This window comes from Coffea eugenioides, chromosome 3 (assembly GCF_003713205.1).
Source record: "Coffea eugenioides isolate CCC68of chromosome 3, Ceug_1.0, whole genome shotgun sequence".
Taxonomy (NCBI): domain Eukaryota; kingdom Viridiplantae; phylum Streptophyta; class Magnoliopsida; order Gentianales; family Rubiaceae; genus Coffea; species Coffea eugenioides.
This window is the reverse complement of record NC_040037.1, coordinates 6680044-6697768: the sequence shown is the minus strand read 5'-3', so window position 1 is coordinate 6697768 and position 17725 is coordinate 6680044. Positions and strand designations below refer to the sequence as shown.

At 35.3% G+C, this 17725-nt stretch overlaps 4 protein-coding genes across 5 annotated transcripts; 2 read left to right on the top strand and 2 right to left on the bottom strand.

Moving 5' to 3' along the window:
- Positions 1-265: 265 nt before the first annotated feature.
- On the top strand, positions 266-1378 carry LOC113765880. The gene has a single exon (XM_027310124.1). It carries the CDS (start codon positions 266-268, stop codon positions 1376-1378), a length of 1113 nt encoding a protein of 370 aa, XP_027165925.1.
- A 2434-nt stretch (positions 1379-3812) lies between these two features.
- On the bottom strand, positions 3813-4268 carry LOC113765191 (small acidic protein 1). Its single transcript, XM_027309281.1, has one exon. It carries the CDS (start codon positions 4205-4207, stop codon positions 4007-4009), a length of 201 nt encoding a protein of 66 aa, XP_027165082.1. The 5' UTR covers positions 4208-4268; the 3' UTR covers positions 3813-4006.
- Positions 4269-5453: 1185 nt separating this feature from the next.
- Positions 5454-8022, top strand: LOC113765317. The gene is made up of 2 exons (XM_027309450.1): positions 5454-5861; positions 7292-8022. The coding sequence occupies exons 1-2, from the start codon at positions 5487-5489 to the stop codon at positions 7820-7822; spliced, it is 906 nt and encodes a 301-aa protein (XP_027165251.1). The 5' UTR covers positions 5454-5486; the 3' UTR covers positions 7823-8022.
- A 712-nt stretch (positions 8023-8734) lies between these two features.
- Positions 8735-14919, bottom strand: LOC113765591 (carboxyl-terminal-processing peptidase 2, chloroplastic). 2 transcript variants are annotated; one of them, XM_027309821.1, is made up of 13 exons: positions 14814-14919; positions 14422-14716; positions 13955-14104; positions 13206-13288; positions 12870-13078; positions 12401-12469; positions 11882-12000; positions 11151-11226; positions 10992-11033; positions 10383-10491; positions 9589-9686; positions 9394-9487; positions 8735-9308 (listed from the first exon to the last, which is right to left on the bottom strand). In XM_027309821.1, exons 1-13 carry the CDS (start codon positions 14913-14915, stop codon positions 9183-9185), a joined length of 1572 nt encoding a protein of 523 aa, XP_027165622.1. In that variant the 5' UTR covers positions 14916-14919; the 3' UTR covers positions 8735-9182. The 2 variants fall into 2 exon arrangements, with proteins under 2 accessions (XP_027165622.1, XP_027165623.1); XM_027309822.1 differs by lacking the exon at positions 12401-12469.
- Positions 14920-17725: the final 2806 nt, after the last annotated feature.

Here is a 17725-nt window from a genome sequence, read left to right as displayed (position 1 = left end):
TATTTAAACGGGAAATTCTGATGGTATTTAAATTCCATTTTTGTTATTGATTTATTGTTTCCTATTCTTTCTATGATTCCCTAAGTTGGCTGGATCCAACAAGGAAACTGGACTCCAAGTCCAAGTCAAATTTGGATTTGATATTCGCAATAGGGAACAGGGAGACTTATAAATACCACAACTTCAAAGACAGGGAAGACCACAGCTTCAAATACTTGAATCCTTCTACTTCATATCTTATTTTTTCTAAGAATCAAGAATCAATATGGCGAATAATAAGAAACTCGTTTCTTCATCATCAGGTCCACTTCTGATCGTTCCTCTCGATAAAATAACTAGTCAGCCTAATTGCAGACTTGGCTTATTCAGTCCGAAAGACAAGACAGCCTATGATCTCAACCTTGTTTTTGAAGAATCTGAAGATGTTATTGCTTCAGAATACGAGGATAATCGGATTGTCGGCTGCTCTCATGGATGGGTGATGATATTAAGCAAGAATTCTGAGTTTACTCTGATGAATGTACTCTCAAGGAGTATTATTCAACTTCCGCAGGCAAAAGTAAAGCCTAGTTCCCATACATCTTCAGAGCAGTTACGACGAACCCTGATTGATAAAGCAATTTTATCTGTTGATCCATCTCACAATGACAACTACAAGGTCATAATCATTTATGGTTTGAACAAGAAACTTGCTTTTCACTGTTGTGGAGACAAAACATGGACAACCTTTGGTGACTCTCAATATTACCATGATCTTGTATGGTTTAGCAATATGCTCTATACGTTGAGAGGAGGGATTACAATCGAGGGATGGGATTTTGCTGATTCTTGTACACCTACGAGAAAGGTATGTGTACAGTGCAGCTATACACCAACCTTGTCTTTTCCTTCTGATCGTTGTACTACTCAATGGTACTTAGTGCCATTGTTGGGGGAGATGCTGTTCATTGTTAGGTTCGTTGGGGAGTTCGTGAATCATGAAGGTGAGCTGCTTTGTGAAGGAGATCTTCTAGGTGAAGAAGATATCCATCCTTTGACTTGTCCATATAGGACGTTTTACTTCCAAGTTTACAAGGTAGATGTGATTGAAAAGAAAGTGGAAGAGGTCCGATCTTTGAAGGATCAAGTGATTTTTCTTGGCGGAAATCATAGCTTTTCAGTTTCTGCTAGAGATTACCAAGAGCTCAAGGGAAACTCAATTTATTTCACAGATGATTATTGGGACCGGATGTTTGAAGATTACTTGTATGGAGGTCATGATATTGGCGTCTTTAGCTTAGAAGATAAGAGTATTAGTCCAATTTATGAGTGTGATTTTGTGCAAAGATTTTACCCAACACCCTTTTGGATCATGCCCAATAATTGTAACTGGAGTTAGTGATTCTCAGGAAACTCATGATGTACCGGTCAGACTATAAGTTCAACTTTAGTTAATTTGCAGATACTTTGAACCAATACCCTTCAAGCCTAAAGATAGATTATATGTTTCTTTGGCCGCTTTAATTTTCGTTAAGTTTTTAGCTTGTCTCGACACTTTGGCATCAAGCAGACTAGAGAACTCAAACGCGTACACTGAAAAACATCTGCATAAATCTTGGAAGATTGGATTCTAGCTTCTGATTGCTTTATGCTTGTTCCGAGAAACAAGGATAAAACATCATCACAACCTCCCAGTCACCACTTAATAGTGTGCAGTCATAATGACAAGTGCAATTGCTCCCTCCATAACATGCCACAGAGGAGGCCAAGACCAAGGCCAGTCATGCTAGACTTGTTCTTACCATAATCCAATCAATCATAAGCACAATTAGAGAACTACTTCAGGTAAAAGGGGTTTATCAACAAACAGGACATCAATACTTGGACGAAGTGTTAAAAAGTACCACAACAAAGAAATATGCATTTTCTCAGAAATCCATTCAGATCATACACTCATTCAATGGATCTCATTATGAGTTCCCCTCTGCTCGATCAAAAAAGATAAAACAATGATATTCTGTAATACCAATGCATTAACGCATTCACAAGATGCACAACAGTATCGTCAAGAGATTGTCCTTGATCAAACAAAGATTTAAGTAAGAATGCAATCTCTCCAACAGTTTCACCCTTCAATCACCAACCATGAAAATTTATGCCACACACACAATCCTTGATAATAAACCTCTAAACTGAGCCACACACATTCTCAAAATTGAGGAACAAAACTAAAGAGCTGATAGTTTACTTCATTCCTTCCAAATTGTAATAACAATTGCAGAAACTTCCTTTGAGATAAAATTACACACACTACTGTTTTGAAGAGAGCGTATATGAGTGTACCTAAGAAGCCTAGCACGCAGTAAATTTATCATGGAAGCCCAGATGCCAATTTGCCAGATAAAACTAAAAACTATCAATACTTGTAACTAATTCACCCATTTCTCAGATAACACAGACAGAGAAAAGAACAAGAAAAAAAAATTCCATACATTTCAGCAGCAGAGATTCAATTATGTATATAAAATTTCATAATCCAACATCCACAAAACCACTATTTCATCAATAATTCTCATAACTAATTACATAACATAGGCAATTAGGGTTTAGAAATCGAAATTTCAAAATTAGCATATTCTGTAACTGTAATTAGTGTATTTTGCAAAAAAATTTTAATTTACAGGTTATATTGTACACACTAGTGATTTACAGGTTATATTGTACAGACTAGTAATAGCACCCTTTTGGGTTCTCTACCAAATTAGCTTAGCTGAATTAGCGTTCCCACATCAGTATAACTGTCATCAATATCCTGAGGTACATTAGGATGTAATAACAGATATACTGATTAAATTTAGCTATTTATTTGGCTGTTACCATTTTCCATAGTTTTTAGCTTATCTTGATAGTTTTCCATGTTCTGTTATGCAGACTAAAGAACTCAAAACATATCCACTGAAACATCTGCAAAAGTCTTGAACTATGGATTCTAGCTTTTGATAGCTTGATGCTTGCTTCCAAAGCAACAATAAACCAAAATCATCACAGCCTCCCCAATCCCCAGTTTAAGAGTATGTAGTTTCATCCATTTAAGTGCAATTTGCTCCCTCCAAAACATGCCACAGGGGAGGCCGAGGAAAATCATGCTGGACTATGGCTCACCAGATTGCAAACAAGCATAAGCACTATTAGAGAACTACTCCAGGTGAAAGGTTTCTATGAGAAATCATAAAGGTATTAAGCCCAAAAAATAAATAAATAAATAAATTGCATGCAAACAGTGCATAAAGTAATAGGCATTTTCTCTGAAATCCAATTAGATTAAGATTCCCCTCTACTTGATCAAAAAAGATTCAACAACGGTTATATCTAACACTGATGCATAGATGGGTTAACAAAATGAAGAAAAATATCAATACATCGTCCTTAATCAAACAAGATGAAGTAAGAAAGCAACCTCTCAAACAGATTCATGCTCCATTCCTGTTCCAACTATGAAATTCTGTACCACACGTAAAATTCTTCAAAATAAACCTCTCAATCAAGCCACATTCTCAAAAAATGAGGAAGGAAACTTAAGAGCTGATGGTTGAATTCGTTCCTGCCAATTCATAAAAACCTAGTTGCTGAAACTTCCATAGAAATAAAAACCCACAAAACTACTGCTTTGGAGAAAGCATACATTCCTGCAAATGAAGTCTTAACAGGCAGTAAATTTGTCCAGAAAATGCACATGCCAATCCCACAGCTTAAACTAGAAATTAGCAAAAAGAAATAATTAATACCCGCAGAATTCAAATAAACAACCAAAAAAATACGAGAACAAAAACAAATTGAAAAACTTCAGCAGCGGATAATTCAATTATCTTTATAAAATTCCATAATCCAACATCCACAAAACCACCATTCCATCAACAGCCTCATAGCTAATCACATAACATACGTAATTAGAGTTTAGAAACCGAAAATTCAAAACCCTGGGGATGGGCGATTAAGGACTGGTAATAACTAGCAATTGATTATTATTTTAGTTGATGTCGGAGTCGTCGAAGTCGTCCTGGAAAGAATTGAAGAAATCAGCATCGGCGAGACGGTGGTGTTCCAAGGCGGCGATAGGCCCTTCTCCGCCGCCGAAGATCTCTAGGGCTTCAGCATCGTCCACGTCCATAGCGACGGTTGTTCCTTGCTCCTCCAGGTCCGCAAAGAAATCGATCGGCATTGGCTTCATAATCTTTCCCTCTGATTTTTTCTGATTTTTTTTTCCTGAATTATTTATTATTGTGGGAACCGAGGGGAGAAGATTCTGGACTTTAAAAGAAGGGGATGAAGATTTTCATAAAATTTGAGTGCAGTCCCTGACGGAAGCGTGTAATTTACTTTGGAGACCGCAAGTTCTAACAATTGTAGTAGCACCACATGAGTAATTCTCTTTCCTTTCATTCACTTGGATAAGTTGGACTCCTATTCCACACCTCCTCAATTTCAAATGGTTATCACTTTATGCCACATTCCAATTCTAAGGGATTTAACCTAATTTAAATTAAAAGGAGACAAATCGGTGATTTTTTTTAAGCTTTACTTTATTGTTTTTATTATTTTCCTATCAACATACAAAAACTAAAAGTATAAAATGCTCTACATTCAACATAATTTGATAGCAAATTGTGTTATGTTTAGTGAAAAAGCTTATGTAACATAAGGCCAAACTAATATTAATTAATTTGGTGTTATCAACCAAAAATATGAGCTCAAGATTTTTTAGTTGATAACTGTTAACAGCCATGCTTCAAGTCTTATTTGGTTGCACACTAGAATGTGCAGAAGAAGAGGAGCTAATAAGGGAAGAAGGTTAGGAAATTCTTAGGATTGGAAAAAAAGATTTCAGAAATTATCATTAACCATTTGAAATAATGTATAAGATTACAAAAAAAAAAAAATACTATACTATTGAATAAGAATGGGATCTCATGATTATGAGAACGTAAAATTGCTAACCAAATCAATTTGGACAGTTAATTTTGACATTAATTAGTTATGAGTTGCAAAATTTCTAAAGTAACTATCTCTTCATCTTTGACCTCAATGATGAGATGTTAGTTTCTAAATAAATTTAAATCAAGAAAGTGCAGAATTATAAATGGTAACAATAACTATGAACAAGCACACTTAGATTAACAAAAAGTGTGTGCTTGGGAAATAAAAAATACAAAAAAAAGTATTCATATCGCTTATTAAGATACAAATAACAAAATTACAGTAAAAATTTTTCACATACACCTGTCTAATCCATGCGGAGCCTCGAGTTTAGTATAACTATAACAAATCCCCTCCTCACAAATCCATGAGGTTTGGTTTATTTATCCCAAATCTAAAGTTGCATTGACAAGGGTAAATATAAAGAAGATGACAGGAAAGAAATGCGTAAATATAAGTTGTGTTGGGGACAAAAGCTAATATCACAACGATCCCTTTTCCCAAAGCTTGAGGATGGTAACGACTAACGACTAATGAAGACCACTAACACTCGTGGTCTTCTCCTCCAACCGTGTCATTCTCCCTCTCCTCCACTTCTCATACTCCACCACCACCACTACCACCGTCAACAACCACCAGGGAGTTGGCAGCCACGCCTCCAGCTCACGTCCACCGCAACCACTACTATACCGTACAACCATAATCTTCTTCTCCAGCCAGTGCTCCAAATTTGCAGGTGTCGCAGGTGGGACTCCAATGCAGAGTCTTTCAGAACCCGGAACTTCAATCATAATTTTGATGAAGAAGAAGATGATGATAATTATGATGATGACACTGGAAATGATGACATTGTGGAACAAGGGCTGGGGGTTCTTGAAGATTATATTGACAGTATTTGGATTATTAAGGTATTCCTTTCTTTGTTTTTCTGTGCTTTCCTTATAAGAGAATGATTATTCTTGTGTTGAAATGGAAGTTTTCAGTTCCATATTAAGTTAATTATGTTTTTAAGCATGGACTTAGAGGAATTGTTCATGCTAATGGTTTTGTTGGATGTATGAAAGTTTTAACTGGCACTATTTTTGAAGTGTTTCTCTTGTAAATGGTTCCTTTAATATCTGCTAAGTAAGTACTTAAGCTCAACTTCCTTGAGTTTGATGTAGTGGTACAGAAAAATGAGTACTTAAGAATTTAGCTAATCAGATGCTAATTGCAGTTGATGATGTAATTATGCTTGATCCTACAGTAAGTGCTAAAAGAAATTGCAAAAGAAAAGGTAAAGATTGAGGAAGGGAAGAAACTAAAACTAACTCGATTTCTCCTGATCAAAGTGTTTCCTAATTTCCTGCATCTTTTGCCAAACAAATTTACTGTGACAAAGAACCAAATCTGTTGGGAATCCAATTCTAATTCATTGCAAATGAGAAGTCTGCAATAACATAGAATTCCAAATAAATTGCTGATTTTGGCTGTTCTGCTGCATATTGTACTTTTGTGCACTGTAGTACATGTATTACTTTATACCTTCCCCTGCATTCTTCACATAGCTACATGACAATTTTCTGCAGACCAAATAGACATCTAACTTTTTCCAACTCATGTTTCCTTTAATAGTGACTGGACTACATTCAGCCATTACTAAATTCTGGATTTAGATGAAGAGACCACTTCCACTTCGCTATGTATGCAAAAGAATGCTGTCAGATGAAGCCTCAAGGTCTTTGCTAGAAAAGTACTATCGGCCTTTATCATCCGATTTTTATTTGGTAAAAGGCTACGCAACATAAAATTTTTCATAGAGGTCAAACCGACTTTACAATGGGGAACAATTGGTGAAACTTTAGAGTATACCCATGATATTCAGAAAAGGAATTGAATTACATCAAGTGTAACTACTATTTTGTAAACTCTACAAGCATATTATTCTAAAATTTTACCATTGAATTGTTAAATGTCTTGAGAGTTTATGATGCATGCTAAATTTTAAACTAAATATAGGTCAAACAGTGTCTAATTGGAATGCTGGAAAAATAGAATTTTAATAGAACGCAAGGACTTGCAGTTATCAAATCCAACACATTGAAGGTGATCGATGGTGAAATTTTGCGTTCCTCGCATGTAATATGTAATTAAGTAGAATAAGTTTGATTCTACCTATGAGTTGTTAATCAATATAGCACTTCAAATATACTCTTTTGAGGTTTTATCCAATTAATGCTTCAAATTAAGCTACACTTTGCATTATCCAAATAAAGACATTTCCACAGCTTTTGGTTTCAAGTTGGAATAAAACTGGTCTAAGTTGTGTTTTTGAAAAATCTCTTGTTGGCCAGTGCAGGTCTTCAGATCGTTTGGTTGGGCACTTCCCTTCATCCTTGTTTCAATACTGCTAGCAACTGGTCTGAAAGCATTTCTTATGGCTTTAGCGCTTCCTCTTGGGCAGTCTACTTTTTCATTTGCAATCCAAAAGATGCGGGATGGGAAAGACAAGAGACCAAAGCGCAAGACCAAGACTAAGAGTAGATCATATCCCCGATCTTCAAGAACTGTCGAGCGGGGTAAAGAAAAAAGAGCAACGAATCCAGGAAAGAAAAAAGCAAAGATGGGGTATCAATCATGGGTTCCTGGACATCATGATTCAACTGATCAAGTTGAAAAGAATGCACCAACATTTGGCGGATGGGATGAGCTAGACGGTTTGAGTGAGTTTGATATAGGATCTTCAAGTAGTTCAGGTCAAAGTGTAGGCAAATCAAAGAATTCACCTCCAGAGAACGGTAGGTTGAGTATGAGAACTGAGAAAAGTGATACACCTTTGTTGTTGAGATTGCTCATCGCGGTTTTCCCATTTTTGGCTAAGATGCTGTAGTTATAGGGGAAAAAAAAAATCTTGAATCTGCAGCACTATTTGGTGTCATTTCCCGCATATTTCACTTTGGTCAGTGAAACCTAAAAGACTGGGAAAGACAAGTTACAAGCAATTTTACAATACATACATGTAGGTACGGTTATGAATCTACAATGAAACCTTGGGTTTGTAGGATGACTTCAAGGCTATGTTTTGGTATCGTTGATTAAAAACTATACCAGAATTGAACCAACGCCAGTCGATGCAGTAGTTGGTGCGTTTTACTGGCACTCAACTGGGGAAAGAATGTCAGCTATGGGGACGCTGGAACCGAAGTCTATACCTCAAATCAACATTGCATTATAGGGCTTTTCTAGTCTCAGCATTTTCTGATAAATGTCATCTCTCAAGTAGCCTTTGGACTTGAAACTCTCAAGATTCTTATTTGATGCAGAATGCCCCAAAGATTGGAAGTGGAGTTACTGTTCAAACATAAAGTGCCTTACTTGTGACTCCACCTTTTCTCTAGTTCAACCCCACCCTAACCCAGGGTAGCAGCCCTGACGAGTTCCACCTCTGAATCAATCCAAAACAACAGAAATGCAAGACTAATAATCCAGGATATATCTTAAATTAGTATGCAACTGCACTAATCTGTTTTTTTTGTTCACTTTCTGTTTTGTCATGGAACTTCTCGTACGCCAGATTCAATAGCTCGCGTGCCACTGGTGTAGGAGAATTTAGGGTAGGTATCTTATTCCTCCGGCCAGTTTAACGTTACAACCATGCTTGAGAGGTTTATGATACGAAAGAATTAGGCCATCAAGCTGATTTTAATATGTCAACTATTACAAAATTTCTCCCGAAAATCCCAATTGGATTATAAAAATAGTTGCAGCTCTAACATCTGAATGAAACTTTTGTATCATCGGAGAAAGAAGAATCAGTTATTGCTTTAATATTCCACAGTACCAAAAGTTATGGTACATCTGGCTCCCTTGCAGGGTTTTGGACTAATATTTGTATCAGTGTGGTTACAACAATTCCACCCAACCAAATGAAGGATTTTGCTTAGGGAATTACAGCATGAGACAAATGTTCTAGATTTGGAGTACATCAGCGGACAATTTATGGCTCAATCAATTCCTCTTTCTATAGTTTCAAAGGGCCTAATCTCAGGAAGAAAAAAGCCAAAAAAAAAAAGGGGGTCTTCGACTCCTCGTAGAGCGCACCCAAAGCGAGAAGTCTGGAGTTTCTGTATTTCCCAATTGGGGAGAAACAATGTAAGATTGCACGTTAAACCAGTAATTTGTCAGCTCGATCTGCCGGCATATCTACAGTTGCAAAAGAATCCAAAGTGACCACATTTGGAAGGATTCTGTCATCTTGCGAAGAGTTTAACTTTGTCAAGATAGCAAGCAGAGACTGGGTCCTGAAGGCAGCCGCAAAAACTCTCATCATCTCTAGGAAATGATGCTGGAAGACGATAATCCGGGATTATGCCAATCTACAATAAATAATAAATGTATTATGTTTATCAGACAATAGGATTTTCTTTTATAAGAAGACATGGAATATGTGCCATGATAGACCTTGTCTATATCTGTATGAGCTGGAGTCTCATAACGAGCAACTGTTACTGCCAAGCCAGAGCCATCAGATAGCTCAAAAACAGACTGAATCTTGCTGTACATAGGAAGCAATCAAGCCTAGTTAGAACAACATAAGAATACTATAACATTTTGATAGAAGTACCAACATGTGAGTAAAAAGTATGTGCAGCCCACCCTTTTCCAAAAGTTTGTTCTCCAAAAAGCGTAGCTCGCTTATTATCCTTCAAAGCACCAGCCAGAATTTCACTTGCACTGGCAGTTCCTTTATTCACCTTAAAGTAGCATGGGGAAAGAAAATGAGAAGAAAAGGAACAGATAATAATATTTTGTTCTGATAATTGGCAATTAAATTTTGTAATTCAAACAGCAGGATCCCTGGGTTTGAACATAATGGATTTCAAAACACTATGTCAGATCAACTGCACAACATTTGAGATGGATGAAGTTGTTGAGCGATAAATTCCATCAAAGATTTTGACTGACTTCCTTTTCAGGGATGATAAAAACATCATATCTAATTGTAATCTGAAATCCGCTCTCGATCTTTATTAACTTCAAAATGATGGATTGCAACTCTTTTAGAAACTTTTGGTTACCACAGTCATAACAATGCTAAATTATAAGCTTTACATCCCACCCAAAAATCATATCCAGCCCAACGGTAACATAGAAACTCCAATGCCCAACTTTCCATTTTTTTTCAAGTATAAACACACAACAGAAAACTGATTTATATGTTTATATCAGTTGTAGGATATCATCGAGCAAGTTAAGGTATCAGGACTTGGAATCTAGATCCTTGAAGTTATGAGTCTCGAGCAAACCAACTCTATCAGCTAAACACAGTAAATAGCATAGGGACTCTTTTCATACAATTTAGTAGCTGATTGTATAGTAGAATACGGAAATATTCAATCAAATTGCCGAGCTTAAAATTACTTGAGTGGTTGAGAAACTGCTCAGCGTACCAGCACTACTAGAGGCTCTGAAGCTGCTACTGCATTGCTTCCATCTGTATCATATATATCTCGAACACCACGACTATCACAGATGTACACAATCACTCCTTTGTCCAGCCTGGTTAGGAACAGGAAGCAGAGGGAGTAAGGTGATTTTCGATGATTTTTTTTTCCAAGCAAATAATCAACCTTGTTAAAAAATCAGTTCCTGATACATGCAAGGACGAATGAACAAGTTGATAAGCATGCATTCCTTCCAAAAGATACTCATGACAAGGGGTTTAAGAAAGCTACAAACTTCAAAGATTTCATACCTAGTTAAAACATCTAACATTAACAGTTTGCTGTTCAAAGATGCTATGAAGTATTTAACAGTAAGAAGCGTAAAATATAAACAAAAAGAACTGAAATAATGTTAAAACATCTACAAAAGATACTCATGACAAGGGGTTTAAGAAAGCTACAACACTTCAAGGATTTCATGCCTAGTTAAAACATCTAATGTTAACTTAGTCTGCTGTTGAAAGATGCTATGAAGTACTTAACAGCAAGAAGCATAAAATATAAATAAAAACAACTGAAATAATGTTGTTTGCAAGTATGCAGTAAGAAACTCACCAAATCTTGGCAATCTCAATTCCTTCTGGGAAAAGACCACCACTGCACCAAAATTTTAGCTTTTTAGAAAGCAAAACAGTGGAATAACTATAAGATGAAGCACAGAAAAAGCAAAACAATGGAATAAATCTACGATGAAGCACATCAAAAGCATGTCACCTATTATCTCGGAGATCTAATACAAAGGCACTGACATTGTCCTTTCTCAGAGTTTCAATTGCTTCTTTTACTGCACCTAAAATGGATATTTGGCAGACGAAGGATTAAAGAGATATATTATCTAAATAGATCACTATATTAGCACAATGACGACAAAAGACAAAGGAATTTCACCATGCCCCCTCTGCCCTTAGTGAGGCATAGCTGCATCATCAAAGAACAAGAGTTTATTTTCAATAAGAAACTTTTATTAGTATGCTGTTTGCCTCTGAGGCAAAATTGAAAGACCATATTTCCAAAGGCCAGACAAAGTAGTAATGAAATTCCTGAAATTCCAGAAGGACACAATATTTCCCAAGTTACATATAGCTATAGGTACCAAAAACCACGTTCCAGTACGTGATGGGAACAGAACGATGTTTCAGAAGGGAACCGAAACATTTAGAGCAGGATTGTTAGTAAAGTAACAACATTGAAAATGGTTCAAAATAGCAGAATGACAAAGTTCAGATATTAAAAGGATTCTTCATAGATTGAACAGATATTAAAAGGATTCTTCCTATATTGAACAACTAACCAAAGGCTCGAAGGATGTTAGGGAAGATTTGTAAAAGTGAATTATTACCAAGTAGAAGTCAAGACAAAAAAGATTGCTTCTCAAGCAGAAGAAAAGATTATATGAACTCAAATAATTTTCAAAATCTGATGTCAAATAAGTAGCTAAATTATACCAGATGCATTTTGGTTGAAAGATGTTAATTTGATATATCCAACCCGAGCGCCGTCCTTCCCCATACCAGGAGTCTTGCAAATTTTTGACTTCACAGGATTCAGTGAAACTCTCTCGCGTCTGAAAAGCAGCAGTAATTTTTTTCAATGAGTAAAAGTTTAAAATAGGACTTCGTAAAGTGTCAAGCATGTGATATCGACAAGCATGCCAATATAAACATATATCCAATCAATCTCTTCAAGTAGTAAATCATGTCCTTCCTGCCCCTTTTCCTCCAAAAAGACAGTCAAAAGGAACTTCAGACATGAAGACCAATTTTTTTGAAAAATCTGATACTATATGCAACTTTATACCAATGGAGAGCACTAATTCGTACATATTTCTGATTAAGCAAAATCCATGATGCGGTATTTAAAAGAAAAATAAGCCAACGCAAAGATAATGGCATGAAAATTCAGACAAAGAACATGTCATTTTAGGCTAATAATTGTTTAAAATAAAGCAAACATGGTCAACGTACATCAAAGGGACATTCCTTATCTCTGAACCCTGACGTACGGTTAGGTCTACTCCTGTTCCTTCAGGTCCCCTGCATTCAGCTCAAATTTAGACCCACACAGCCATCAATACTGACTTGAAATTTTCCATTAAAAAAATCTCGAATCTTTAGTTATCACTGCTTATCCAGGAAAGGACATTAAATACATGATACAAGTCCAGGTATCTATTGGTTTGTTTTGCTTGTCTCTTTTGCCCTCCCATCCCCCCCCCCCCCAAAAAAATAAAAATCTTTCACATTCTTTTGTTGGGGGTGTGGGGAATTTCAGTTGTTCCCTTTTTCCGCATTCATGTAATGAGAAAACAAAAACTCTATGTCAGTTCATCCCTTCTCCTGGAATATCTTGTATGATTCAGTTAAAGAAGCAATGGCCCCACCCCACTTCGTTTATTGTTGTATAAAGCAGGCGATTGGTAGAAAACAAACTCACTGCAAGTGCTCAGCAGCATCATAAATGGTCATGCTTTCTGTACTTTTATCATCAATTGCCAGGATCAAATCACCAGGAGAAATTCCCGCTCTATATGCAGGACCTCCTGGAGCAGCTGAAATAACTACCAGTCCAGAGGATAATCCATCCTTTCCTGTAGGATAGCCAATTGACAGCCCTACTCCAGTCAGAGAACTTTGTATTCCTGACTGCCTTCAAAGAATGTTTAAGACTTTTTAATTTCAGGGAGCATCGGTGAAATCAATGATTGTTCAAGCTAATTTGCCACACAAACTGAATATAGCATACAGGAAACAGAAGTTAAGAGCTCCATACCCGCAGATTCTTGAACTTTTCAGGCTCCAGAAACCGGGTGAAAGGGTCATCTAAAGTAGAAATCATCTTCCTTATCGCTGCATCTGAAAGGAAGTGAACAAAGGAGACACATTCTATAAATGGTAAAAGAAAATTGTACCAATGAGTATAAACAAGAAAATACAAATTCTTCAGCTATTGTATTCTTTTTCTTTCTTTCTTTCTTTTCCTTGTTAGGATCTGCAAGCTTGTAGATCTGCAAAATTGCATTTTTTTTTATAGGTATACAAATTTAAAAGTTAATGGAAATTTCCCAGATGTTCGAAATGCATAATCTTTTCTAAACCACATGCAGTAAAACATCATGATGTTAGCTTCAGAAATTTATAGTAGCTGAGAAAGACTATGTAAACAATAGGGCGAAAGTAGAATCAAACTCGAGTTCCCCATGAGAAAACTATAAAACAATACAAGGTCCATATTTGTTTCATTTGGCCATGTAAAGATATGCAGATGTCCTCTCACCCAAAGAAAGCACAAATGTATCGAAAAGACAAGCTAGTAATCAACCGTTCAGCAAATGATAACCACCATATATTAATCCTACAAAATTTCTTAACACAATATTGACTCAGTGGATGTTGTTGGTTAAAGAAATTTTTGACCATCACATAAGGATGCAAGGAAAACATGCTGATTCTACCATTCTAATTTATATGCAATGACAGGTATATCTACCTATTACAGCTCAAGGAGATCAGAATTCGTACATGTCTCTTCTCGAGTGGTCATTGGCTCGTTGCGCAGCGCATTTTCCCTGTATCTAAACCAACTCTGTCCATTGAATGTTTTGTCAACATAAGCCCTATCAATTGTTCTCCATGCTTCCAGAAAAAGAAGATTTTCTTCACTCAAGGCCCCTACAGTGTACCATTCTTAATCATATCAACAAAGTACATCATCAAATCATTCATCATCAAAGAACAGTTAACAAACACTAACAAAAGTTACATCTTGTTTTATAAATGTCATTTTAGGATATCCCATCAATAATAATTATATAACCACAAAACCAAAAACACCAAACATGCATTTGCCACATCAAGAAAAAGGGCCATAATCAAGGGGTAATAACAACTTCATCACTGTATGTCAGCTAAAAATATGCAATAATGTCAACTTATAGGAAAACTGGGTATATTATAAAACCGCAATGCAGGCAAGCAGAAACACTTACAACAAGGACTTTTGCTAACAGCAGCAGAAAGTGTCACAGCCAACATTACTCCACAAACCACCCGGCAGAAGGAAAGAAGAAATCTTTCATTAAATTTTGCTGACAATTTACTCAAACTCTTGCTACATTGCTGAAAAGTGAATCTTTTATTAAACCTCCAAACTGGTTGGAGATCAAATTTCTTCTTCCGGGAAGCATTTTTATGGTAGTAAACTTTATTTACACGACAAAGGGACACCAAAGACCCGGTCTTTTCAGTTGGTCTCAGCAATTTTTGAGACTTCCATGGAAGCTCCTACATATATCAAAATGATCAAACTTAGGCCGATATATCAATTGAGAATTGATTATTTTTCCGGATTTTTATTAACGGTGGTGAAGAGTTCCAGTACCTGAGAATCGATTGGGGGATTTTTGTGGGATTTTGAGATGATTAAAGATCGGGAAGAAATTGAAGCAGCAGTGGTTGTAAAAGTTCCCAAGATCAGTTCCATTGATAAGTGGTTCTTTCCAGCCAGAAAAATGATTTATAATTTTGAGATGGGATAATTTTAGAAACCTACTTTGAGGTTTCTGACCATTTCACTGGGCTCCCTTCAAGTTTTGAAAACTACACTAATCTCCCCTAAGGTTTATTATTTTGTAACATCTAGATCCAATCAACAATTAAAAATTGATATTACGAGAAAAGATAACATGATTCCACCATTGCCCGTCGTCTACTAAATTATTTAGTTAATCTAATATCAGTCCAAATATTAAAGAATATATTAAAATTTATTATTTATCATTAGGGATTAAATCACATATGGCATTAAAAAGAGTATATCATTGTATATATTTCACTAAATATAAGATTCAAATAACTCTTTTCAATTACAAATCTATTGTCAAATATGATTAACAATAAATAATCAAAAAAATCTGTAACCAAAATATTACAAAAAGTGAACCTCAATACCATAAAAATCTTAATGACTAACCGCAATATGCTAATAAGAATGTTTATGATATTAAAGTTTGTTCTCTGTAATATTTTAATTGGAAATATTTTGATTATTGGTTGTTGATCATCTTTGACAATGGGTATGTAACTAAAAAGAATAATTTGGATCTTATATTAAATGAAGAATATAAAATAATATACTATTTTTTGATATTATATGTGATTTGATTTCTAATGATAAAGAGTAAATTTTGGTGTTTTTCTTTAATGTGTGAGTTTGTATTAAATTAATTAAATAATATAGCAAATGAAGGACAATGATGAAATCATATTATTTTCTCTTTTGTAATATCACTTTTCAATTATTGATTGGGACATAAATATTACAAGATAATTAATTTCAAAAGAGGTTAGTATAATTTTTGAAATCTGAAGGGAAGCCAGTGAAATAGTTAAAAATCTCAAGGGAGGTTTTTGAAATTTCGTTTTAATTTTAATATACTAGAAAATTTTATTTTATTTTGGGCCTTTAATTTTTTATTCTTTATATGAAAAGTAAAGGTTTTTATATACAATACCCACAAACTGTCCTTTTTTCCTTTTCATTTTAAATAGGTTATCAGAATTTGGTGGTGCAGGATTATTCTTAGCATTTTTCTTTTTCTTGTGGTGATGATCGTTTTTGGACTTTTTATACTCCATTATATGCCTTCTTCATGTTTGGTTGGAGCTTTGAAGTTCACTTATTTTATTGTAGGATTTCGTAAATTGTTTCTTGTTAAAGTAGATGATACTTATCTTACCATTAGAAAAACCAACAACAAAAATGGGACTAATCTTGAACATATTAGTTAGGAGACCAAAATTTACTCGTAGAGCAGTTATAATAAAACACAAATTTTATTAGTAAACTAATTGATTGCATATTCGTTAATTGATATCAGCAAATTTGTTTCTACCACATAACTACTAATGGTATTATCTTAATATATTTTGCTGAATAAACTTCCTTTCAATATCAACTTTTTCTTTGGAAACTTTCCGAAGGAAAAAAAAAAGTTTTTCCTTTGGAAGGGAAACAAAGATCATCTTGTCTTTTTTTTTTTCTAATTACAAAAAAGTAATCTAGTCCCAAAACAAAAGCACCCCAGTGTTTCAAATTTTTTCCCTTATGAAAAAAAAAACCATCATAATTCATATAAATGCACTTCTTAGGTTGTATAATTATAATAGTCAACCTCATTTACAAAAAAAAATTATAATCAACCACCTGAAAAAGTTTCAAATTTTATTTGGGTTAGCTAAAATAGTAATCTTGATAGTTGGTTATAAACAAACCAAACCCTTAATGAATGATTCAAACTCAATTAATTCATTAAGGGCTCGATTTTAGTTTGATTTTCAATGCATTCGATCTCGAATTCAAATAAGTATTAAAATTCAATCAAAGTATCGAATCAAATTTGAATTTGTATATATTCGGTTCATTAAATCTTGAATATTGAAATATTTTTATTTAAAATATTTATCATTATTTTATGTAAAATTATACATTTGTTATTTGTAATGGAATAGCCAACACATTTTTTGGTAGCTGAGTTTTATGAAGGGATGCTTGGAATGAGGATAAACTGTTGCGATGGGTGCCAAACCATGTGGTTCGGGCAATTAAGGAAGCATACTTCCACAGTTCGGTAAAGAACGAGTTGGTATGACTTCCTCTAGTTTGGATTCTTTCACTATTACATTCGCATGGGAGTGCATACGACACCGGAAGAATGTTTCAATGGTCGACTCGTTGTTATGGTCTTCTATTTTACCGTTGAAATTATGGTTTCTTGATTGGAGAGCGACTCAAAATCATCTGCCGGTTGATGCTTCAAAGACGCAGAGTCTGTCTTCCGTCAAAATGCTATTGTTGTTGCAATGCAGAAGAGACATTGCTACATCTTTTTTTGTTGGGCCCAGTAGCGGTGGAGGTATGGTCTCATTTTGCTAATAAATTTGGGGTGATCATGGATGGCTGTGGGAGTTTGTCCTCAGTCTTTTTAACGTGGTTCCACTCGAATTCGTTGATCTCTAAAAATCATATAAGAGTATTTTTTTCCCGGTGGTTATTTGCTAGTGCCTATGGTTAGAAAGGAATAATGCTCGGTTTAAGGGCGTTTCTTGTGAGTCAGTAAGTGTTATACATCAAGTGGACCAGTTTATGCAGCTATTGGGCGTTTCAAGGATGTTGAAGTCACAACATTTTAAAGGGGGTAGGGACTATGTGTTATTTCGGTTTGCTCTCGTGTTAGCCAAGAAGGTTCGACATGTTGCGATCGCTTGGGGGAAGCTCCCGCTGGGACATGTCAA